The 25,644-nt window shown below is 43.3% G+C and overlaps 1 protein-coding gene and 1 non-coding gene across 5 annotated transcripts in view; both read left to right on the forward strand.

Annotated features, from left to right (window-relative positions):
• The window catches only part of PDZD2 (PDZ domain containing 2), a 395,696-nt gene that overhangs the window by 268,873 nt on the left and 101,179 nt on the right, over positions 1–25,644 (forward strand). For all 4 annotated transcript variants that reach the window (XM_065905523.1, XM_065905524.1, XM_065905525.1 and 1 more), the window contains one exon: positions 20,704–21,205. In XM_065905523.1, the coding sequence (XP_065761595.1) occupies positions 20,704–21,205 (502 nt within the window). The remainder of the gene's footprint in view (positions 1–20,703; positions 21,206–25,644) is intronic.
• LOC136146787 (small nucleolar RNA SNORA32) lies at positions 25,290–25,412 on the forward strand. The gene has a single exon (XR_010659072.1). It is a non-coding gene; the product is annotated as a small nucleolar RNA SNORA32 (small nucleolar RNA).

Below are 25,644 nucleotides of genomic sequence, written 5' to 3' on the forward strand. Positions count from 1 at the left end.
GGGATTCTCCAGAGTCTTCACCAATACCACAATTCAAAAGCATCAATTCTTCAGCGCTCAGGCTTCTTCATGGTCCAACTCTCACATCCGTACATGACTACTGAAAAAACCATAGCTTTGACTAGATGGACCTTTTTCTGCAAAGTAATGTCTCAGCTTTTTTAATATGCTGTCTAGGTTGATCATAGCTTTTCTTCCAAGGAGCAAGTGTTTTTTAATTTCATGGCTGCAGTCATCATCTGCAGTGATTTTGGAGGCCAAGAAAATAAAGTCTGTCATTGTTTCCATTGTTTCCCTATCTATTTGCCATCAAGTGATGGGACTAGATGTCATGATCTTAGTTTTTTGAATGGTGAGTTTTAAGCCAGCGTTTTCACTCTCCTCTTTCACTTTCATCAAGAGGCTCTTTAGTTCCTCTTCGCTTCCTGCTATAAGAATGGTGTCATTTGCGTATCAGAGGTTATTGATATTTCAGAGGTAATTGATATGATTGACAAGACACACAAGTAAAAACCACTGGAGCACTCATAAAACATTTTATCATCAAGTGCCAATTTGAGTGTAATCAGCCCAGGGCCGGACATCGGAGGATAGCCAGGATCTGTGCCCTGTGGAACTTCCAGAGAGGACCTGCCTCTTTAGGGGTTGGAAAGAGATAGAACAAGGAGTCCTATAGTGTTAGATGTTTCTGAGAACTTCCCCTGCCCTCTTGCTCCTTTGAAACAGTCCTCTTTTTGTTTTTTATCTTATACTTTTTATTTTATATCAGAATCTAGTTGATTAACAGTGTTGTGATCTTTTCAGGTGGACAAAAGAGGGACTCAGTCACACATACACATGTATCCATCCTCCCCCAAACTTCTCTCCCATCCAGGCTGGGAACAGACCTCCTCCTTGCTGGGGCCAGGCTCTGAGATTAGGGTGACTCACATGTGATGCTGTAGAATGTCAGGTTAGAAAGTTGATTTACTTGGGAGGTAGACAGCCTCTCCTGAGGTGACAGTGAAATCAACTTTCCCTGATCACATGGGCCAGGGCCCTGGGACTGGTGTCCAGTTGCCCAGCATTTTCATCTTCGCCATGTGGGTTTCTGGGCTTCCCAGGTGGAGACATGAGAGACGCAGGTTCGATCCCTGAGTCGGGAAGATCCCCTGGAGAAGGTCATGGCAACCCACTTCAGTATTCTTGCCTGGTGGATCCCATGGTCAGAGGATTGTGGCAGACTACAGTCCATGGGGTCGTAAAGAATCGGACACAACTGAAAACACATGCATGTAGGTTTTTCGTGCCTTCCCTTCACCAGTGGGGACTTAAACGTGTCATTAATTGACGTCTCTCCATAGGTAGCCCAGTAGACTGAATGTCATCACTGTGAACATTTTTTAAGTATTGGTATTTTGGGCTCATGCTTTGCGTCTAAATGTCACTTACTTATCATAGCAACCCATTTCAGATGAGGAAGCTAAGGCAAAAATGAAAACATAATTTGCTTTAAAGTCACACAACTATAAGTGACAGAACCTAGGTTTTCCAGGCTCCAAAACCTCCTTTCTGACCAATAGGCTTCTGGGGCTAACCCAGCCCACTCCCCTGAGAACATCACACCCTTTCTGTGGCTCAGGGAGAGTTCTGGAAGATCTTCTAGCCGGGGTCTAGCTAGCTCCTAAAACAGCATTACCCTCTCTTGTCGCTCTGCTCCAGGAGACCAGATGGGCTCCATGAAGCTCCATCATCTCTGTCCCTGAGCTTATAGACTGGTGACAACCTCCTTTTTGTTACCCACCTCACGAGTCTGGAATGGTCAGATACAGAAGACTATACTACTGCTAATCGTGACTTTCCTAAGATGTAAAGACTTACACCAAAATAAGGTGGTATTAATAGTGGCAGTGGGGGTACTAAACTTCCTGTCTATTGTGCAACACAACAGTTGGGAAGGGTCTTTTATCCTTCCCTTGATACACTGCCCAACACTGTTCTCTTGGTCTTTCCCCCTGTTCTCCCCTATACATATATAGGTGTGAGCAGCAAATCGAAACTTTGTTTGTATACAGAAGGAAAAACGGCCTTGTTAGATGAAGGCACCCATTAGAAATGTAGGCATGTCTTAGAGCATGTGTGAATAGAGACTCCTCCCTTCACAAGAACTTTTGGGTGAGGCCTGAGCCATGCAAATGACTGAAGTCTTTGATTCTGTTATGTAACATGTCTGTCCATGCTTGGCTAACAAGATGGCAGTCCATTCTGTGCTTAGGAAAGTGGAGGGGTGGCTAGCAACTTAAAACATGTGCTCTGATCACCTGTCAGATGCCGTAGGAGAAAGGACAAAGAGGAAACACGTCCATTCCAAAGTTTAGGGTCCTTTAGAAATCTGAGTGAAGCATGGCTAGTACTTATTTATGTCTTTATTGGGTTTGTTTGCTTTCTAAATACCCTCTGAATTGTGTCTAGTGAGGAAAGAGGCTGAAATGACAACACAAGTAGTTCCTGTTGGCTGTGACCCAGAGGCAAATCAACAACCTGTGGTTCAGGCTCTCTGATGCTCACTGTACCACAAGACCCCACCCTGAGGCAAGGAGGTCGAACATCACAAACCTGTGACAGGAAGTTTACCTGGAGTTTGCAGAGGCGTTCCTGAAGTTCATGCTATTAAAGGTGGTCCTGGAGTCAATTTGAAATGCATGGTTGAAAATCAAGGGAAAAAAAATCATTTAATCATTCCTCTCTCTAAGATGGTTTGAGAATTTCAAAACAGATACTGAATAAGAAAATAATGGTCCTAAATTATTTTGTCTTTGTGCCTTTAATGAATCATGAATGGCAAGGATAAGGGGACACTGGTGATTCAAATTCACAAGGAATGTAACAGTAGTGATTCTCTTTAAGAAGATGTTCCCTGCATCTTTAGGTTACATTTCATATGATCAAAATTCCTCCATAACAGCTGTCTCTTGTTCTATCCAAGGTAGCTACTATTTATTAAAGACTATTCACCCCTGTGATGTGTTGCTTGAAGAGATGTGATTATAGTTGCAGCTGGAAATTTCTCTCTTGCTGTTATCTAGATGCCAAACATCATAACTTGAAAAACAAACCAAAATATTTAATACAATTCAAATGCAAAAACTCTAAACATCCAAGGACTTAAATGGCAGGACTTGGTTTTGTTTTGCTTTGTCTTGTTTTCTGTTCTTGACACCATAGGTATCTCTGTACTTTAAAATATATATTTAAATATTTTAAAATGATGTATATTATTTAAGTTTGAGTCAGTAAATCATCTTTGTTCTTATGAATTAATCCAAAAAAATGACACAATACATATTAGTTGTGAAATAGGGAAGTTTGTCTTAATGTTTTTAAAGGTTGTTTTTAAGTGTTGACAAAAATAATCAATAGGCCATATATGATATGAATAGGATGCAGTTTGATTTGAGCTAAACTGAGGACTATAGTCTGGAAGACAACTTCTCACATAACTCGGAGGAACTGCTCTGGAGAAGCATGGTTTTTAGCACAGTTTTATATCTTGTCAGAACAAAGAACATCAGACAAGTCAGGGATACTAAACAGTTGAAGGGATTCCTTCACAGTTGAGGGGGGGAAATCAGCACATACAGAGTGAGTTGGTGTGGCCTTGGCACCTAGGAAGAGAGTCTTATCATTGAAGAGAACCAGCATTGGTGTCTCAGGAAGGGAGGCATTTAACCTTTATTTTTGCACAGACATTGTTTACTTCTGGCCAGTGCTCCCTTTTCTTTAATAATTAAAGCCGATGTATAATGTATACTTGATAGGCCACAAACAGCCAGGCTGTTAGCATAAAATTCAGGTCAACTCACATGTGAGCCAGAATGAATGACTTCCCCATACTTCAATATGTGAACATTTCTTTTGTCATACCGTGCAAATCAGGATAAGAATTATTTTAAGCAGATTTTAGAGGTTTTACAACTTCGCCTCTCATTACGAAAGAAATCTAAGAGTCAGAACCTCTTGGGGAGGAGGCTACATTTGTCCCTAGGACTACGTAATAAAGCACCACAGATTCCAGTACTTCAAGCAGGAACCTGGGACTGCTGCCGCCCTCCTAAAACTCTTGTCTCTTTGCTCTCCAGCATGGGGGGATCTCGGGGGCTTCCCTGGTAGATCATCTGGTAAAGAATCCTCCTGCCATGCAGAAGACCCCGGTTTGATTCCTTGGTTGGGAAGATCCCCTAGAAAAGGGATAGGCTACCCACTCCAGTATTTCATGGGCTTCCCTAGCTAAAGAATCCACCTGCAGTTTGGGAGACCTGGGTTCAATCCCTGGGTCAGGAACATCCCCTGGAGGAGGACATGGCAACCCACCCCAGTATTCATGTCTGGAGAATCCCCGTGGACAGAGGAGCCTGGCAGGCTACAGTCCATGGGGCTGCAGAGAGTCGGAGACGATTGAGTGACTCAGCACAGCGCGTGGGGAACTAGGAGACTTAAGATGCCCCTTCGTCTTTGAGAAGTGTTTGGGAGTCTAAAGGGAACAGTGCCACCGTGGAAAACTCATTTGTTTCCCCACCCCCTGCAAAAGTTCAAGAAGGTCCTCTGGTCAATGCTTTTGTTTCTCCTCCCTTCCAAATTCTTCCGAATCATGCTTTTCCTGGTGTGCAAGTCGAGAAATAACTTTGGGGGGTGTTTATTTTTCCAAGCAAGTCCATGGCTCTGATTTTGTTGTTGGATGTTTTCCGTTTGCTCTAAGTAGGCGGGCTCCAAGTCTGGTGCGTGCGGTCTGCCAGCTCTTTTCTGTTGAGAACACTTGGTAACGAAGTGAGTTCCTAAGATTCTAAAACATGCGTGTGACTCAAATACCCACACCTGCTTCACCTCATACTAAGGCAGAGCTGGCTGTTCATGCTGGGATGTTTTCCCCCAGAGTTGAAATCGTGTGTCTGCAGAGAGTCCCTCTCTCGACATTTTAAAAAACATAATGTTGACTGTCTCATGGCATTGGCGTGTGTTGAAATATTTAATATTAAAATAGCTGGGCTTTTGAAACTCCTGACTCAGAAGAATGAAGGAGGCCCTTTTATAGGAGGCGTCTGAACCAGAGGGAAGGGTGTTGTCTAGATACCTGTGACAGATGTTGGAAAGGTGGGTCGGAGGGGATGGAGTGCCAGGAGAGGAGGTCACTTCTCACACGTGCATCTGATTATTTGTGGCAGTTGTTGGTATCACTGAGAGCCACCCGTGTAGTTTACGAAATGTTAGGGGTCAGCCCATCTCACAGCTTGGTTGGGATGGGCAGCCTCCCAGACTCCACCCTGAATCCTGAGGCAATTCCAGGACCTCTGGAAACACCCTCAGGGTTCAGATCAGGCCAGCAGGCTTGCAACTGCTCTGGGAGTTGGGAGCCTGACCCTGGCCAGATGGACCTGGAAGTGAAACAAGAGGCCACCACTGGTCTGTGTTTTGAAAGGCATCTGTCTCCTCTCTCTGGCAGAGAATATGGCCTGCTGTGCTGATTGTCTACAGAGCCTAATTTCTCCCACAGCCACACATGCACGCACCCACACACACATACGCATCCTTCCCGCTGGGATGACTTAGATCCACGAGACCCTCAAAGTGCCTCTCTGTCTCAGGAATCAGCGAGGCTTGGCATCTAAAGCATATTTGCCCTACTCTTTCAGATCTTTCTTTTTTTAAATTAATTAGTTTTTTGGCTGCGTTAGCTCTCTGTTGTGACATGTGGGCTCTTTCACTGTGGTGCAAGGGCTTCCCTCTCGTGTCTCAAGGGCTCCAGAGTGTGTGGGCTCTGTAGGTATGGTGCATGGGTTTAGTTGCCCCACAGCATGTGGGATCTAAGTTCCCTGACCAGATATCACACCCATGTCCCCTGCATTGGAAAGCGATTCTTAACCACTAGACCGCCAGGGAAGTCCCCTCTTTCAGATCTTTAGTTTGGAGTCCCTTTCTCTCTGTCTGTCTTTGTAAACTTGATTTTTCCAAGGACTCCTTTTCACCCCAAGTTGATTTGTGGTCTCTTTGCCCCATTCTGACCCCAGAATCGGCTCTGACAGCTCCCCTCTCTGAGTTCACCTTATGGGGATTCTCTCCAGGACATTCGCCACTGACAGGCTGAACTGGTTGACCTGTGATCACCTAGCGAATTTCTGAAAGCATGATGAACTGACATTTATTGACGCGTACTTTGTGCCAGGCTGGAAACCGGCCGGCTCCCATTTAATCCTCCCAACCACCCCATAGCTCAGTGAGTCCGAAGGGTTCGCCTGTGAGGTCCAGTGTCCTGCCCAAGGGCCCATGGGGCAGTGCTGACACCTGAACCAAGTGTGATCTGACTCCGAGATTGGGGTGAATTCTGGTGATGCTGTTTAGAGATGAGTAAAGACAGCCTCACTCCAAATGAGCTCTTTGCTGTTGGCTTTTCCTTTTACCAGCCAACAAATTTAAAGGGAATCTTTGTGAATGCCATTCATCCAACTTGACTTCTCAAGAATGCTCTGCTGGCTGTTCCTCTGCTCAGATGAGCCGAGTTCTTCCCATTCCTGACAGGCCTTTTTTGGCTACTCTCACTTCCCATCATCTCCTTTTGGGGAAATATTTTGTTCTTTTCATCATATCATATTGTTCTTCTCATCATATCACCCTCCCTCACATGGGTTCTCCAGGAAGCAGATGCTGAGTTAGAGCTAAGAGTATAAGATGCCTGTTGGGGAAACATCTGTGGAAGGAATAGGGAGGGAGCAGGTGTGGGCAGGGGGAGCTGGCATGAACCAACCGTGCTGCTGTCCTGACAGAGGCGGGCAGCCCCACAGGGAACTCTGGAGTCAAGCTTGCTCCTCGGAGGAGTCACACAAGGTGGAAACAGCCAGTCCTCATCTCCCCATCTGGCTTGCCGTTGGCCACGAACCACCCCCAGAAGAGCATGACCTTGACCTGAGAGCTGAGCACAACCTTGATGAAGCTCACAGCTGGAGGTCGTGAGCTAATAAGACACTCCTCACCCGCTGGACAGCGAGTCCTTCTTTGAAGAGACATCTGAGCGGCCCTTCAGCTCAGAGATTTGCCTGCCCCTCCCCTTCCCTCCCAGCCTCACCTTACAGCATATTATCTTCCACAAAAATCCACAGGAACAATGCATGTGGTATTAAAACACCTCTTGTTTACAGCCAGAAGGTGGGTGCAGACTGCTTGCCATCAGTAGGGGCGGCTCATCATTAAGAGGGCGGTGTCCAGGGTACAGTGTGCTTGAGAGGCCTTGGTCCGGAGTGGAGGTGCCATAGGGGATGCAGGAGCCTGGCGAGGTGGCTGTGGTCCAGGATGCCCCGAGTCAGGGCCACCCTTGGAGGCATAGCCTGTGCTAGCCATTATTTTGGACCTTGGCTGCACTGGGGGCCCAGGCTGGCTCCTGGGCCAGACCTCTGATTCTGGGCAATCTGAGGAAGTGTTGCTTCTGCTTCTCCAGAACTTTTGAGGGCTGTCTCAAGCTCATGGCGGAGAGATAGGTGAGGGGATTTGGCTTCTTCCAACCGCCAGGAGAAAGCACTTCACTTCTCCCAAGCACTCACCTCTTCTGGGCCTGTCTGAAAATACCTCTTGTTTTCCCCAAGGCCCTTTTCTTCTGGATGTGGGACTTATTTTGGGTGTGAGCAAACCACTGAAGTGGAATCCCTTAGGATATTCACATGGGGAGAGGCCTTTTAGGCAGATAGACATTGCTGCCCTTATTTCTTTATCTAAACCTGGTCATGAAGGTGAAAGAAGAGAGTGAAAAATCTGGCTTAAAGCGTAACATTCAAAAAACGAAGATCTTGGCATCCGGTCCCATCACTTCATGGCAAATAGATGGAGCAAAAATGGAAAGAATGACAAACTCTATTTTCCTGGGCTCCAAAAATCACTGTGGACAGTGAAAATTAAAAGATGCTTGCTCCTTGAAAGAATAGTTGTGACCAACCTGGATAGCGTATTAAAAAGTGGAAACATTGCTTTGCCAACAAAGGTCCATGTAGTTAAAGCTGTGGTTTTTCCAGTAGTCATGTATGGATGTGAGAGTTGACCGTAGAGAAGGTTAAGCACTGAAGAATTGGTGCTTTTGAACTGTGGTGTTGCAGAAGACTCTTGAGAACCCCTTGGACTGCAAGGATATCAAACCAGTTAATCCTAAAGGAAATCAGTCATGAATATTCATTGGAAGGTCTGATGGTGAAGCTGAAGCTCCAGTACTTTGGCCACCAGATGTGAAGAGCCAACTTGTGTAAAGGAAAGATTGAAGGCAGAAAGAGAAGCAGGTGACAGAGGATGAGATGGTTGGGATAGCATCATCGACTCGATGGACATGAGTTTGAGCAAACTCTGGGAGATAGTGAAGGACATGGAAGCCTGGAGTGCTGCAGTTCATGTGGTTGTGAAGAGTCGAACATGACTGAGAGGCTGAACAACCACAACAAACCTGGTCAAAATGAGCAACATTAGGATGGGGCACATGGTAAATCCCAAGGTCATGGCCTGGATTTGTTTGCAATCAAATTGAAATTTAAATCCTAGTTCTACCTATATCAGTTCAGTGACCTTGGGCAAGTTGATCTCTCTGAGCCTATTTTCTCATCTCTAAAAGATGGATCAAGGTGACGTGTGTGTGCAATTAACTCAGTATACAGCATATAGTTACACTTAATCAATACCGGTTTCCATCCCCCTTGTCTATTATAATTTGTATTAGTTTCTGGCACTTCTAATATAAACACACCATTAAAAGCAAGCTTTGCATTTTCATATCAATGTTTATGCTTGTGTATCCAAAATATATGGTTTCTTCAATGCTTAGTTTGCAGTTATTTAAAAAATTCCAGTAGATAATACAAAATGCCTACGCATTTTCTTTGAGCATAATTAGCCAGAGGCCACAAATGTCAATGATGTCACAGTCAGAACTGGTCAGCAAACACATGAAGAGTTATACTGATTGGAAGCCCAGATGTTAAAATTGTTCTCTCTGCATCTCTAAGGACTTGGCTTATCTCTTTTTCTAGGACAGAACTTTATTGATTTGGCTTTCTTGTAATTGAAATCCTCCAAACTAAGAAGAGGCCTAGAGGATCATGCAGATGGATGAACTACAGGGAAAATATCCAATAAATCCAGCTTCTAAGGAGCACCCTTTGCTTGGAAAAGAATGTTGCCAAACTTAGAAAGTCAGTCTGTGTGAACCTTTGTAAATTATGAGACCTGTTCAGCCCTGCCATGCCTGCCAGAGATCCTTAGAGAAGAAGGAAAAACAAAAAATCAGATTTTAAAAAACCCTCAGCAAACTATGCAGAAGAGATTCTAGAGAACAGCGCCAGGCATTATCCAGAGCACATTAATGGAGGTAGTCATTTTGCAGTTTAAGTATCTTTTCTCTGCTAACTTCATAACAGTGAAAGAAATTTGAAAAAGAAGCCCATGATTTTGATGGAAGCTGTTTTGACATAAGTAAAACCAGGCTTGGCATGAGGTGGGGGCAGACTCTGGCCAAGCCAATGGAACGGACCCTGGAAGGATTGAGACAAACTGGGGAAATTGTTTCAAGATGCAGCTGGATCCGCCTGAAAGGGGAGGGAAGTGGAGGGCACAGACGTTTCATCAGCGTTTGAATTGGTGTGTGAGCAGTGGCGTGTGCTTTCAAGAAATGCAGGGACCCACAAGAGTCTCCCATTTTTTACCGCCACCTCTGGGGAAGCAAAGAGGGTGGTGTCTTTTGAATGGTGCACTGTGAGGGCTTGAGGGTTACTGGCTGCTTGTGAACTCAGCTGTGGTTGGTTCGTGGGAAGAGGAACAGAAAGGGAGACTGTGTGTTATAATTCTCTTAGCCTCCAGCAGCTTTCACTCTGGAGGGACAAGGGGGATGTGGCAGCGTCAGTATGGAACTCAATCCCTGGGTCATCGTTGGTGTGTTTTTTTCAGGAGTCAGTGGTTCTAAGTCTAGAAGATAAATGAGCATCGTCTTTGGGATGTGAGTCTGGCTTCAGTTGCCCTTGAGCATTAATAGCAGCCTCTTCGAAGGCAAGGCCAAGAGCAACTCCGTTATGTGAGGAAGCGCATGAGTTGCCCTAGGCAGGGCTGGCAGTTGGATCTCTGGTAAGACCTGAGTCACAGGGAGTGAGCCGCTTTGGATTTTCTGTTTCTCAGAGCTGATCTCTCTTCAGCTCTCAGGGGCAAGTCAGTGCAGAGAGCACTTTGATGTAAAATAAGTGTCTCTGCCTGGCCAGGGAGCAGGGCAGAAGAAAGACCTGGAAGCTTCCTTAGCATCAATACAGGCAAAAGAAGTACCAAAGAGACTTTGGGTTCATGAGACCCTGGTCATCTGTCCTGGAAAAACAATAACATGGAGAAAATTTAAAATGCAATGCAGTTATGAAATAAAAATGAAAAAATGAAATGCAGAGTAACATGACTATATTAGCATATGATACGTATTACATTAGCATGGTGTTTGGACTCTATGCCTAGTTAGTGTTAATGAGAAATTATTTCCTTTCAAAACATAGTTTATGATGTTGGAAAAGTAAGGAAAATATAGGAGACCACATGGGAAAGAATGCCCCCTTCTCTTCAGTGCAGTCATGGGAGGAACTCTGAAAGTAGGAGAGACTACCAGGCCCTTTATGGCCTAAACTGGAAGGAATGGTGGTTATTCCCCAGAATTAAAGTGAAGGGAAAGGATGGGTGAGATGCTGACATAATTGGATGATTGGGCATGATCCAAAGGAAGGTGAGAAAGATGCTCTCAAAAGAGCATGCTGTGTGAGTCGAAACTTTGTAGGGTGTAAATGCAGAAGATGCAGAAGGGTAAATTCTGATGACTGAGGATCAATTAAAAAGGAGTTGCTTTTAGAAAGCAAGACACAAGAGACCGTGTATTGTATGATTCCCATTTATATGGAACACGCAGAAGCGGCAGATCTACAGATAAGAAAAAGTGATGGCTGGGCTGGGAATGGCACTAACTGAAAGGACATAAGGAATCTTACTGGGGTGATGAACATGTTCTGAAACTGGTTTACGGTGGTGATTGCACAGCTTGATAAATTTCCTAAAAATCATTGAGTTGTACATTTGAAATGGATGAATTGTAGGAGATATAAAATATCCCTCAATGAAGTTATTTTACCAAAAGAAGTCTTTTTTTTTTTTTTTTAACAGAAGGGATCTTTTCATTGACCAGTCATTTGTGTGTGTCTGTGGTGCTTAATGTGTGCCTGTGATTGTGCTAGAACATGAGGATACAAAAGTGAAGATCTTTACAAAGGCATAAATAGGCAATTTTCAAAGAAATCAGAGGACTACCAGGGATTTTGACCTACTAGTCATTTTTGTTATTGTTGTTCAGTCCCTAAGTCATGTCCGACTCTTTGCAACCCCAGACTTTGCAGCACACCAGGCTTCCCGGTCCTTCACTATCTCCCGGAGTTTGCTCAAACTCATGTCCATTGAGTCAGTGATGCTGTCTAACCATCTCATCCTCTGCTGCCCTCTTCTCCTTTTGCCTTCAATCTTGCCCAGCATCAGGGTCTTATTTCCAGTGAGTCAGCTCTTCACATCAGGTGGCCAAAGTACTGGAGCTTCAGCTTCAGCATCAGTCCTTTCAGTGAATTCCCTTGTCATTACTGATTTACAAATTAGAACATGAGGTAGCTCTTGACTGGCAGACTGGCAGAGAATACAAAGAGTGACAAATGGTTCTCTGAGATGCTTCTAGTGTCTTAAATTAAGGGATTAACTTGTTACACCCCTTGCCAGAGGCAAGATTGGAAGCACAGACAAAACATTTCAATGTGTTTTTGATTCACCAAGAACTCTGACCTCAGAAAGTCCACCTAAAGGAGTTTATCTTCAGGAGACTTTAAATACCATTGGTACTCTGATGCCTCCCAGTTTTTTCTGTTTCCAGTTCAGTCCTCTGCTCCAGTATCCAGATTCAGATGTCCAGCCACCCACCCAGCAGCCACACGAGCCTCTCAAACAACATGCTCAGAATGTAACTCCAGAACAGACCTGTGCATCAGAATAGGTCAGATGGCCCCCACCCACAGAAAGCTACCCTACCAGCCTCAAGTGGTGACAGCTGCATCCCTCTGGTTGCTCAAGCCTGACACCTAGACACCATCCTTGGCTTCTGTCTTCCTCTCACACCCTGCATCAGATCCAAAAGCAAAGACTGCTGACTCTACCTTCAAAACTCATCTTGATTTTGACCACTTCTGGCCACCTGTACTGTTACTCTGCACTGAGCCAGCTTCTCTGTCACACTTAACTGAATATCTGGTCTCACTCCTACCCTTGCTTTACCAGTGATCTACTCTCAACACAGGAACAGAGCCTTCGTTTTAAAACATAGTGCATATCGCATGATTCCTCTGCTCAGAGCTGAACTGCTTCTCATTTTTTTTAAGAACTAGCTCTTTCTTTCTTTCTTTTTTTTGTTTTTGGCTGTGCTGGGTCCTTGTTGCTGCGCGGTGCTTTTCTCCAGTTGCAGTGCGCAGGCTTCTTCTTGCTTTGGCTTCTCTTGTAGAGCACGGGCTCTAGGGCTCTTAGCTTCAGTCACTGTGGTTCCTGGGCTCCATAGCACAGGCTCAGTAGTTGTGGCACACAGGCTTAGTTGCTCCAGATCTTCCCAGATAAGGGATCGAACCCGTGTCTCCTGCATTGGCAGGCGAATTCTTTACCACTGAGCCACTTGGGAAGCCCCCACTCCCCCTTCTGTACAAAAGTCTTTACAACAGTCTTGCAGAAACTGGTCCTGGTATCTCTCCTACCTAGTCTCCCGTTACCCTCCTCCTTGCCCACTCCTCACTGTTCTTCCCTGCACCAGGCACATTTCCAGTTCACCACTTTTACACTGGCTCTTCCCTCTGTCTGGAACGTTCTTCTCCCAGGCAGCTGCATGGCCAACTCTTTCATCTTCTTCAAGTGTTTGCTCAATGCACTTAGAATTTCAATCCACCTCTTGCAGCTCCTGGCACGCTCAGTCCTCTTTATCCTGTTCAATATGTTCTATTTTCCATAGCATGTCTCACCTTCTAACATACTACTCAATATTTATTTGGATGATTATTTAAATAGGTCTTTTTTTTTGTCTCTGCCTCTGCTAAACTGTGAGCTCCACAAAGATGGATGTCAGTTTTTCACTGCTATACCCCACCAAATGCCTAAACCAGTGCCTGGCATACAGTAGGTGTTCAATAACTGTTGGTTAAATAAGTGAATGAATGAATAGATTTGTAATACACAAGTAGTAATTCTGTATGCAGAAAAGTATGTAGGAAAAGTAGTGTATGTCATGAGGGGAAAAAGAAGTGAAAGGAGTTCCCATGCGTGCTGTCTGAGCTCATCAGTTCCCTCATGAGGTGAAATTGACTCATTCATGTACAGCAAATTCTGACTTCACCTGCATCCCCCCCCATCCCCCGCCCAAGGAAAATGTGACCAACATCATCAGGATGAGTTAGCAAAGCTGTGTGGCCAGAGTTCTAATTTGATTTTGTATAGACTGCAGGTTGATCTCATATAGTCATAAGAAACTCTGATTCACTCATAGTAATTGAATAAAGAAATGCAGTCATTTGCAAATAGAAGCCTGGAGGGTCTGTGTTGTGGGGCAGTTTCTCTGCAGTATGTTTTATAAGGTCAGTTATTATTGTGGATCACGTGTTTTCTACTTAGCTTCTGAATTCCTGGTTCCCAAAGGTGTATGAGTGCTTTTAAAATTGCTTTTATTGATTCATGCAGACAATGAGGTACAAGAAAACTTTGGAGGAAAGCTAAAACTTCACGTAAACTTACTACAACATGAATGCAAAGACCATGCTTCTAGGTCTTTCCTGTGAAAACTGTATTGGAGTAGAAAGTGTGGAGTGTTTCCTGCTGTAGAGATACTCTGCTGTGAGAGGTGAATTTAAATCAATCTTGTTAGTTTGAGATGTGAATTTTCAAAATAAATATGAAAAATCAATGATACCTTCTTGCGTGGGAATTGAAAAAAAATTTTTTTTCAGGGATCATATGATTTATCTGCTTTTTATTGAGTATTCAAGGTTTTTTTTTTTATGTGGACCATTTTTAAAGCCCTTATTGAATTTGTTACAGTATTGCTTCTGTTTTATGTTTTGGTGTTTTGGTTGCGAGGCATATGGACTCCTAGTTCCGTAACCAGGGATCGAACCCCTATGCCTCCTCATTGGAAAGCAAAGTCTTAGCCACTAGACCGAGGAGGAAGTCCCTGATACACTGACTTTAATCAGTATTTGTGAACTCAGAGTCTCAAACACCCACTTTCTTTATAACTCCTCTTAGTATAATACCACCTCTGATTCTACCTGAAAGATTTATTTTCAATATTGTTTTGATGTAAGATGCGTATTGATTTTTATTTCTTAGTCACTGGTGTGAAGACTCATATCACTGAGTTCCTTGGATAAGATTGGGGAACAAGATCAATTATGAACTGAATCGGCATATTCTTCTGCTACACGTCAAGAATTATGATTTTATCTGACTAGTAAGCTCACCAGTTAGCCTGCCACAGTTTCCTGGGTGCTGCCAGCAGAAGATAGGAGAGTCCTGGATCAGGAATGAAAGACAGTTTATCATTCATAGAAAGAGCAGTAGCCAGAGGATCAGCATACTTGCCCCTCTTCCCTACATCCCAATTCCCCTAGAGCACTGTGGACCTCTGTCCTCATATGTAGATGCTATGGCTTAAATTTCACTCCTTTGCTGTGGTGGTTACAGGTTTGGCAGCTGATAATTTGGTTTGGGTTTGAATGACTAACATTGTATCATGGGTCAGAAAAAAAATTTTTTTGCCAAGTATCTATTTTGATTCTTCACTTTCAACCTGTGTTTGCCAGTCCAAATTTTATTATTTAAAAAACTTATAAACAAGGACTTCTCTGGTGGTCCAGTGGTTAAGACACTGCAGTTCCAAATGAGGGGGGGCACAGGTTTGATCCCTGGTCGGGGAACCAGGATCCCACGTGCTGTGCAGAGAGGCATAAATAAATAAAAAGTGTAATTAATAATTTAAATTAATTATAATAAACACATTTTATCATAAGGAAAATGTGTTCATTTGTGCATATTCTTCAGATAAGAGAGAGAAGGGGAGAGTCACTGAAGCCAGGCATTTGTGCTAAAGAGAGAAGGTGAGAATGAGTGAAACTTGGCTTCCCCAGTTAGCTCCGCCACCCAGCAGTTGGAATACAGTGTTCTGGTTACTTTTACGCTAAGCCCAGACCCTGTTCTATTTTCAGCTCTGCTTTGGTGCCCAATCCATCTTCCTCCATCTGCTCAGAGCTCCCTTTCCCCTCCGTGAACTAGCAAGGAAGCACGTTGAGTTCTCTCCAGAAAGGGCCTTGGGAGTGCATCAAAGGGATCAGTCCCTCTTCTCAGCGTGATATTCAGACCCCAAATTCTGCCTTCAGGGTCCCCCAAAGAAAGTTCGGCTCTTTCTAGGAAGGGTTGTGGAATCTGGGAAAAGCGTGCCCCAAATTCAAGGTAGCTGGAGGGCTACACCCGAGAAAGACTGCCCATGGGGACCCTGGTTCCTAACTGACTCCAGGAAGTGATGTTTCTTATCTTCCCGTCCCCTCTTGGAGAGCTGTCCAAACTTGCCTCCCTCTGCTTCCTAGCGAAGACTTCACTGGGAAATCAATCAATATGTATTTAACATTTCCTCTCAGCCCATTGTTCTCTGGGAACCTACAGGTTTATAACCTCAGACAGCCCTCTGGAATAATTGGGCTTAGCAGGTTTTCAAAGGACCACAACCAGCTTTCCAGCCTCCTGTTACTTCTTAGGCGAGAGGGAAGAGGTTGGTTCTGTGTGTTAGACAGAGTGGATCTTTGTAGCTATTTTCACTGTAGAAATCTCAGACCCTGATAGAATAGCTTGTCTATAAACATCTCCTTGTAGTCAGTGTTTAGTCTCCTGCTTTCTGTCCTGGAGACCTGACATACTCAGATGAAGCAAGAATATGTGGTTTGGTGAAAAGTTCCAGAATCCTTTTATGTGTTCTCTGAGTTATGCAGACCTACAATGGTCAGGCCAGGGCCCTGTGATGAAGATCCAAGTTCCTGAGTTACACGCACATGTGCCCTCAGTTCAGCCTGGCAGCAGACTTCTATAGTCTTACACTGTTTACCAGACATCAGTGATCAGTGGCTGGAGGCCCAAGATGATTTCCAGGGGCACCTGGAGATCGTTCCTTCCAAGAGCTTTGGCAAAAGTTTCAAATATCAAAACTGTACAGCTTCCTCTGGCCTTCTTTTGATAGAATCAGGGCATGAGTTAATGATGGGTGTCTTTGGTCTTCCAGCATCTCTCCTGTCTTTGCCCCTCTTATCTCCTGCCCCATATCCATCTTGATCTTCAAACTCCAGGAAGCTTTATCCCTTTAGCTCCTCCAAGCATCTAGTCTCACCTGCCAACTGCTTCTCAGGTTCTCACTCCTGCAGAGCCCAGACTTTAGAATTATGACAGCATTAAGAAACAGAGGAGATACTCAAACTTTCATTTGGATAAAGCACTTTTTGAGGGAAAGGGAGAGGAAGGGATCTAGTCAGACAAGTTCTAGGCTAGAACTCAGTCCCTCATTTCTGGCCTTTTCTCTTTGTCTTAAGGCCAGCCTGGGATGGTCAAAATAAAATAAATTTTAAGTGAATTGAATGAATAATTTTACACACCAGAGGACAGTTTCAGATTTTTGGAATAAGTCAAAAAATAATCATATGGTATAGAGAAGCTACCATATGGTAGAAGACTAATTTTACCTGTTGTTAATGACGAGGAGACCTTCTATTTTTTTAAGTCACGTGATTGTATTTTGTGTCTGGTTTCTCTAATGTTGACTTTGAAGTTTACAGATTCTAATGGTGGGTAAAAATTCTACTGAACAGAAAGGGGATTTGGAAGTATGAATTAGCCAGGCAGGTGCGGGAAAAGTTAGGCAAGTCATTTGAATACTTGATAGAGAGGGGATGCGGTGGCGTTACCTTTAAGGTGATTCAGAGAATTGTAAGAAAATTGCCCACTGCCTAAGAGTCTCTTTTTCACTAATTTGCTACAGTGTCCGTAATTCATGCATTACAGTTTGCCTTCGGGATGACCTTAGAAAATGCAGTGTCCAGGAAGGAATAAAGTAACCTGTCATGTAGCTCCCTGAAGGTGTCAGGGTCTTATTTATTGTTAGAAAGCCAGGAAAGGACTGGAAGATTGTGCCAAACTAAGGATGAACTCCTCTTGCTTTGTAATTCTGCTGAATGTGGATCCTGCACAAGGAATAAAATAGTATCAGCCTTGGAAAAGTCTAAGGTTCTTGGAGTGCCCGTGAGAGCAGAGATGGGAAAGATATTCAAAATCTTAATATCTGAGTCAGTGGACCAGCGTTCTTGGTACTGAGTAGAAGGTCTCTGTGGATAATCCATCAAGTTGTTCAGAGTTGTAATACAAAAAGTAGAGTCTCAAAAGCAATTTGATAGAAGTTGCCTCTCCCAGTGAAATCTTTTTCACATTGATGGTAAATGTCCTGGAGGCCTAGGGTAACTCGGACATAAGGGGACTGTTTTCTGTTTTTCTAGGTTTTTGTTTTATTCTTGACACTGGGATAGCTTGCTCTCCTACTCCTGGAACTCTTCCCAGGAAACCAGCAATCACAGTTAGAACGTGAAAGCAACTTAGAGATGATCCATTTTAACACCTTCACTTTGCAGATGAGGAAGCTGAAGCCCAGAGATGGTACTGATTTAAGAAGCAGAATTGCACAGAGAAGGTGCATGGTTGGGAAGCAGACAGACCTGGGTCTACCAGTTAGCAGTTGTGCGAACTTGGGCAAGTTAGTTAATATTTTTGAGCCTTGATTTCTTCTTCTGTGAGAGTGTTCTTAAAGGAGCATCCACTCAAAGAAAAAAATTCAAAACTTAGCCAGTATTATTACATTTGCTATTAGTTTTTTTAAAAATTGAGATGTAATTCATATGACATAAAATTCACCATTTTAAAATGTACAATTTTGTGGATATATTCACCATGTTGTGCAGTTATCACCACTGTCTAATTCCAGAACATTTTCATCACCTCCCTACAAAAAAACCTGTACCTATTAGTGGTCAGTCTCAATTCTCCTTTCTTTACTATCCCCCAGCTCCTGGGAACCACCGATCTGCTTTCTATCTCAATGGATCTCCCTATTCTGGACTTGTCCAATAATGGAATGATACATATCCTTTTGTGACCTGACATCTTTCAGTTAGCATAATGCTTCAAGCTTCCCCCATGTTTTAGCATGAACTTTATTCCTTTTTATTGCTGAATAGTCTTCCACTGTACAGAGGTTTCATATATTGTCTCTCCATTCATCTGTCAATGAAAATTTGGTGTAATTACCATTGTTTTACATGGTTGGGCCAAAGCTGTAATGAAAACTTGGGTGTTTAACTCTCAACTTGGTCCTGTTTTTACTACCCCATCCTGTTTTTCATAATATCTGAATATATATATTGGATTAATATTAGTGTTTTGCTCAAAGGAAACCCTTATAACCTGCTAATTACTCTTATGATATTATACCTTTCAAAGATTTTATCCAGTATGAAACAAAGTACACAATTCAAAAAATTAAATCTAAACATTGTAGAAAAATGGTGCTGGAACCAGGATTCATTTTCTAGACTCTAGAAAGGTCTAAAAATGCGTTTCATCTAGAAATGCCTGGAAACACCTTTCATCTCAATGTGTTTCATGGAACAACTTGGGGTCTGTATAGGATCTTGTATCTACCTGATTTTTATGTGTAAGTTCATTGCCATGGTTTACAGCCCAGGATCAAAGAAAGTTTTTTTACTAGCTTTGGCTGATATTTGAGGACTCTTCTCTCTTGCTCATTTTACTTCAAGGCAAAAATTCAGAATTGTTCTCTTCTTTGGTTAGACAGTCACTGTCGTTGCAATACCCTGACCTTTATGTATGAGGAATATATCCCTTTGGCTCAGAACTTAACTACCTTGCAAACATGGCTGGGTCATCTCTCCTTATGACCTGGTCCTTTTCTCACACACTGACTGCCACAGCTTTCAGGTCTGCTATTTAGACACAGAGGGAGAGAGGCTGGTTTGGTGTACTGGAAAATTTCTTTGTTTTCTACTAATTGAAAATGTAGGCAACGTAGCCCCAGGCATTCTCTTTGTGGGGCATGAAGAAGGGACACGGGTCTGACTCGTTAAGGATTTAGTTGTTGACATTCTTTGCTTGGGAGCCAGTGATGTGTAGAATGTGGCAAGATTCCAGTGGTTGAAGGCATTTCCCTGGGTTCATCTAGGGTTTGTGCTGCCTTATCTCTGGTGGCGTGAGTGGGGGATCCAGCCCAGCCTGGCTTCCTGGCTTCCTGACTTTGAGCAAGTGTTTTCTTTAGTGAAACTTTAATGATCTGGTCCTGGATGCTGCTAATTACTCTTCTCACTTGATGTTTTACTGTTATTCTTTAAGATCTGGAGGTGTCATTTTATGTCAGGCTTCACATGCATTAGCTCATATGATTTCCTGCTTCTAAATGTTTGATGGTCCTCAGATACATGTGAAAACCATTGAGCCCTGGCCCTTGTCTTCCTCAAGCTTAACACCCCTCCTTCCTCCCACTATTCCTGGTTGCCATGGTTTCCAGCAGCCATGTTCATCCTGGTTGCCCTGTGTCTGCATGTTTTCTACTTTGTTAGTATTTCTCTTCATGTGATGCCCAGACAGGAAATGAGACTTCACGTGTTCTATGAACAGCAAAACTAGAACCAATACCAAGAAATGAACCTGGTCCTCATTTCATGCCACACATATTGGCTGGTGCTCCTCTGCTGGCTGCATCTTAATACAGACCCTCCACCCTGCCCAACTCAGGATCTTTTTTTTTTCACCTTAACTCATGTGAGGCAGAGTTCTTCTTGTGCTGGTTGTTTGTTTTTCTTTTTTCCCTCAGTTTGACTCTCCAATCTGTAGCTTTTTTTATTTTATTGGAATATAGTTGATTTGCAATATTGTGTTGCTTTCTGCTATACATCAAAGTGACTCAGTTATAATATAGATATATATTCTTTTTCATACTCTTTCCCATTATGGTTTATCATAGGATATTAAATATCATTCCCTATGCTATACAGTAGGACCTTGTTGCTTTTCCATTCTTTATATAATAGTTTGTATCATGGAGTTGATTTTTTGATCCCAAGAGCAGAACTGTACATTCCCCCACAGTCTGATTTATACATTTCCCCTGGACACTGGCAGTGTTGTCCGATCAGAACAATATGAATAGGAGGCTGACATCATTCTGATCCAACAAGTTATTGAGCAAAATGGAGAATAATTTTTTTAAAAAAATACAATATATTAGGATTGGCCCTGTTAATAGAAAAATCCTTCTCTGAGTATCTTCATAGGGGACTTTCATGAGTCCTTTTCAGTTCATGATGGTTTTTTGGTTTGTTTGGGGGTTATTTTCAGCATCAACAATTCAGCAGATTGAATGGAGTGTGGAACCTGTTTAAGATGCTGAGTGCCTCAATCACTCTGCCAGGCTGTTAGTCACATGGGTCCTGTGTGGGCCATGGATGCGTTGACCCACTGCATTGTTCGCGGAGGATGTTTGCAGGGTTTTAACCGGCCCCTCTCTGTCCCTTGCAGTTACCTGGCCGAGCAGTGCTGGAATGGCGGCTTCATCTACCTGATCATGCTACGCCGCTTCAAGCACCAAGTCCATTCTCCTTATAACGGCAACAGTAGCAACAGCTCCGAACCAGGAGAGACACCTAGCTTGGAGCTGGGGGACCAAACGGTGAAAAAGGGGAAAAGAGCAAGAAAGTTTGGGGTCATTGCCAGGCCTTCTACCCACAAAGCCACTGAAGAATCCAAGAGCAGCTCTGGCTGTGAGTTGGACAACGACCCCGTGTCTGAGCTGGACAATGGCCTAGACCCTGGACTGGGAAACGGTCATGCTTTTGAGCTAGAAAATGGCCCGGATTTGCTCAAGGAGGTGACTGGATCCCATCTAGATAGATCAGAATTGGACAGAGAGACAGAGCCTAGAGTTCCAAAGACAGATGCCACTCTGCCCACAAGCAATGACAAACGCCGCTTCTCAAAATCTGGGAAGACGGACTTCCAATCCAGCAACTGCCTGGCACGGGTAAGGTTTGCTTTGATGGTAGAACCTGAATTTTCCATGAAATATTGTTTGCAGTTGTGTTTACAGTTTAGAAAATACACCTAAGTTGATCTTGCATTTGGATACCAAAAGACTTATTAAGATAAATGATCAGAGAACATGATAATAACAACAAAAAAATCCAAGTCATTTTATCCCACTTAAATAAAGAGCTAGTCAAGTGATCCTAAGTGGAAAATTCAAGCCTTCTGTGGTATAATTTGAGTCATATGAGGCCTAGATAAAGTACTTGAACTGCATCATTATTTATCACTGCTGTCACCAGTGGAATTGCCACTGCAGGGCCAAGAATTCCTGGTGGCTGCTGATAGCATAAATATCCAAGCCTCAGTATTACACAGGAAGGGTGTCCAACCTGCAGGGAAGCGTCTGCTTTTATTTTTTAACACATCAAAACAAGTGATATTTTTAGGGGATTGTGTTACTATATTGCTGAAATTCCAGTGAAGTCTGGAAGCTTCGTAGAAATCTCTGATACAGTGGTATCCAGCTGTGATGGTCAGAGCTGGTCTTACCTAAAAGCAAAGCAGGTGTGGTCTATTCTGAATGGTAGTAGACACACTTCTAGCCTCAAATGGTCTCCCCCATTATAACCAATACCCTCTTGTTAGGTTACCTTCTGTAGGGTCAGCGTGCTCATTCCAAGAACCCTCTTGGCCAGGGGTGCCTCTGGGTTCCTAAACAAAGCAGTAACCAGTGAGATGGTTCCTGATTGGTTCCTTTTCTGACTCAGGAGATGCCCTCTAAGGATGAAAGAGGAAGTTAGAAAGATGGAAAATGGGCACAGAGGAAGTATCAAGTTCAGCTTTGCAGTCTGGAAAATAGTGCCGTAGGAGTAAATGTAATTTCTAGTAAGGCTAGCTCATGAATATTTCTGCGGCTGTAGCCTATCTGCATAATAAGTTGAGAAGAATCAAAATAACACCTGTCTTAAGGGACTGACTTGTGTTCCTTCGTTTGAAGATCTGGGTGACCTTCATAAAGCCTTACGCAGGGAAGCTGTATTTATAGATGAAATGTACAAACCAGAAGAAAAAAAATGTTTCTATTAATGATTTTCTACCAATTTTATGCCCCTCTCCCCCAAAAGGATTAAAAGCAATAAAAAGATTATAATATACACCTCTCCCCCAAATTAAGGGCAGTAGAAATGTTATAATATGTTCCTTATCAATGAATACTATATCTTGATATGTTTTTTTTCTTCTGATGATTAGATTGTGAATATGCAGAAAGCCTAAAGTGAAAAAAGCAAGTTGTTTATTGGTTCAGTTTGAAGGTTTAAGGTACCAAAGGTTTAGGGTGGAATCTTGTATACAGTCCAAAGAAGCCCTTTGGCCTAGGACAAAGTGGGGATAATGGAATGATTTTCAGAGAAAAAGTGCCACACCAAGCTTTTAAGAGAGTACCATCCTCTGCTCATCCTAGTTAAAAGCAATAACCTAAAATTGCATTTCTGGATTAGACTCTGTTAAGACTGCACATACCAGAATTCCTTTGCCTGGTTTTTGTACTCAACATCAAATGTTCCAGAAAATACAAATGAAAGGTGAAAAAAAAAAAAAAATCTTCATCTATTGTCTTGGAACTTTTTTTTTTTTTTTGAAGCCCCATGCCTATATTAAAAGCAGAAATTTGTCATCTGGAATTCTTCATAACTCTTCTAAATCTGCAGCCTGATTATTGACCTCGGGTTGTGCGTTTGGTCTTGAAAAGTCAGAATGGGCCCCACACCTTCTCAGGCATGAATATTTCAGTACCCTTTGCAACCCCAGAAGTATCTTCATTAGATACATTTGCCTGGGATTGATCATGTTGACAAGAAGTGGATCTTCACAGCTCTCCTCCTCATCTTGGTGGCACCCAAACTGGGACCAATAGACTTTAACAGAAGGCTGCTTAGGTTCTTGGGATGGCTAGATGTGTATTTTTATTTCAGGATAAGCCCAAGGTCATGCTAAAATGGAATTTTCAGAAAAACAAAAATTAGCTATTTACCTCTTAAGCCTTTGGGGGAGAATTCCACTCTATTTGAATAATGGGAGATTAGACATGTCGGTGTTGTTCCGTTTCTGCTTTATTAATGATTTAATATATCTACAGAGACTTAATAAATTACAGACAAGGCTTATGATCATTCAGACCATTTTTATTTGTCAGCTACTTCTTTTTCATAGACTGTTATTTCTTACAGGAAAATAAATCCTCAGACTTGGTTTTTACTTTTGTATACTCCCTTAATGGACCTATAGTAAATATTTCAACAAATACCTCCTTCTAAAGTATGGCTTGTTTTTTTAAAATAGTAACACAGAATGATACACATGCAAACAGATGAATTTTTAAAAATACAAAAGTTGGGCCCATTTTCTAAAGCCCAGAAATCTCTTAGGATATAGATAAGTAATTTTAGAAATTAATTCAGACTTCCTTACTCTCTTGTCTAGTAAAGCTCATTACTCACCCAAGGTGACATGTACACTGTGTATTTTTGTAATGCTGCATGGTAAAAATGGATGCAACCAAACTTAGGCACATAACAATGAAAAACAATTCTACCATTTGTCAGGAGAGCTAATTGCCAGCTGGCATGTGTGTCTATAGATCCGTTTGCAGTCTTAGCCTGGTACCCAAAATCCACCCTGTGCAGTGCCAGACCTCTTTCCTGTAAGTGGTTCAGCAGAGACCTCAAAAAGGCTGCCCGAGCTCTAAATCTGCAGGAAAGTGTGTGAAACTCAGGAGGAGAGTCAACACTGAGGACATCTCCTGGGTGGTCCCTGATGTTTGCATCTGGCAGAGGCAGCGGGAGGATGGTCCTCTTCTAGGAAGACCCCACAGTCATGGGGTGAACATACATACTTCCGTGGTGATGTCTCCTAAGTTCACATCTGCCTTCACCTCTCTTCTGAGCCCTCAGCTTTTTACCAGCCATCTACAGCATGTCTCCATCTTTGGTATTTCACATCATGCCCGAAGCTGGATGTTTGGCTTTCCTGCACCACCAAGCCCATTCTAACATCAGGTCTTACCATCCACAGAGTTGCCTGAGCCAGAAACCTGAGATTCAGCTAGTGACTACTTGCCCTGGATTATGCAGAACTTTCCTGGTTTTTCACTGGCAATTCCATATCCTGGGAAACGCCTTCACCCAGCCAGATTGGGACAGTTGGCATTATGGAGTTAGCTGGAATGCTACCTTCACTCGAAAAAGAAAATGAAAATACACTCCAGTTTCTTTCCTGGGAAATCCCATAGACAGAAGAGCCTGGTGGGCCATCGTCCATAGGGTCACAAAGAGTTGAACACGACTTTGCAACAACTCCCCTCTTCCTTACACCAAGTCCGGTAATCCCTGAATCCGGTCTACTCCTGCTCCCTTGGGGATGCCCATCCTCTCCACTGCTCTGAACCCCATCCTGCAGCTTTGGTTCAGGGCCAAGCTGCTGTCATTTCTCACCTGTGGTCACAGTAGTCTACACTGCTCCTGCTTTCATCCCATCTTCAACTGTCCCATTGCAATCAGAGGGACTTTTCTAAAGAGCACATCTTCCCATGCACACTGCAGCTGAAACCATTTGGTGGTCCAGTTGCCTTTGGGGCAATACCCAAACGCCTTAGCTTGACATAGCACATAAGGCCCTTCATCACCTGATTCTCACTGCGCTCTTTCTCCCTGATTTGGGCTGAATTAGTGTTTTCAAAATGCCATGCTCACTCTTGTCTCTGAGCCTTTGCCATCTCTGCCCCAGTTCAGTGCATTGCACCTGTAGGTGCTTCATAGATATTTATAATGAAGGCACAGGAGAGCCCCAAGCCTGAGAGACGGGACACAAAGTTCCAGCCCTGGTTCTTCCATCCCCAGCTCTGTGGCCTTCAGTCTGCCATGTCCGTTCTCTGAGCTTGTTTTCTTACCTCCAAGCTGAGCTTTTTGGTTTGTTGATGGAGGAATTTCAACTCTGACATTATGATCACGTGTGTCTTCATGTCTTACTGATCATTCTAAGTAAGAAGGGTTAAGCAAACAATCTCAAAAATAAGTTTTCAGTGGTCATTACCAAGGCATTTAGAATGCAGTTTCTCATTTGCTGTGGACATGACCATAAAACATGATTCCCACTAGGTTTTCTTTCTGCGACTTTGTTAGCATTCAGCCTATTTGGGAACATCTGAGGGGAATGCAAATGTGGGGGTGAAACCAGCCTCAGGGCCGAGCCAGTGGCAGCGGGTTTTATGAGTTCGTCTCATGCAGGGGCATCTTCGGCAGCTCTAGTGTGAGGCAAGTCTGAGCTCTAGAGTGACCAGGTGGCTGTTGCCTGTTTGAGTTTGGAAGTGGTTTTCTCATTTCCTCTAAACATTGAATCCACTTGGGAAAGGCACGGATACAGAGGTGCGGTCCAAGC

Source organism: Muntiacus reevesi, chromosome 14 (assembly GCF_963930625.1).
Source record: "Muntiacus reevesi chromosome 14, mMunRee1.1, whole genome shotgun sequence".
In the NCBI taxonomy this organism is placed as follows: Eukaryota; Metazoa; Chordata; class Mammalia; order Artiodactyla; family Cervidae; genus Muntiacus; species Muntiacus reevesi.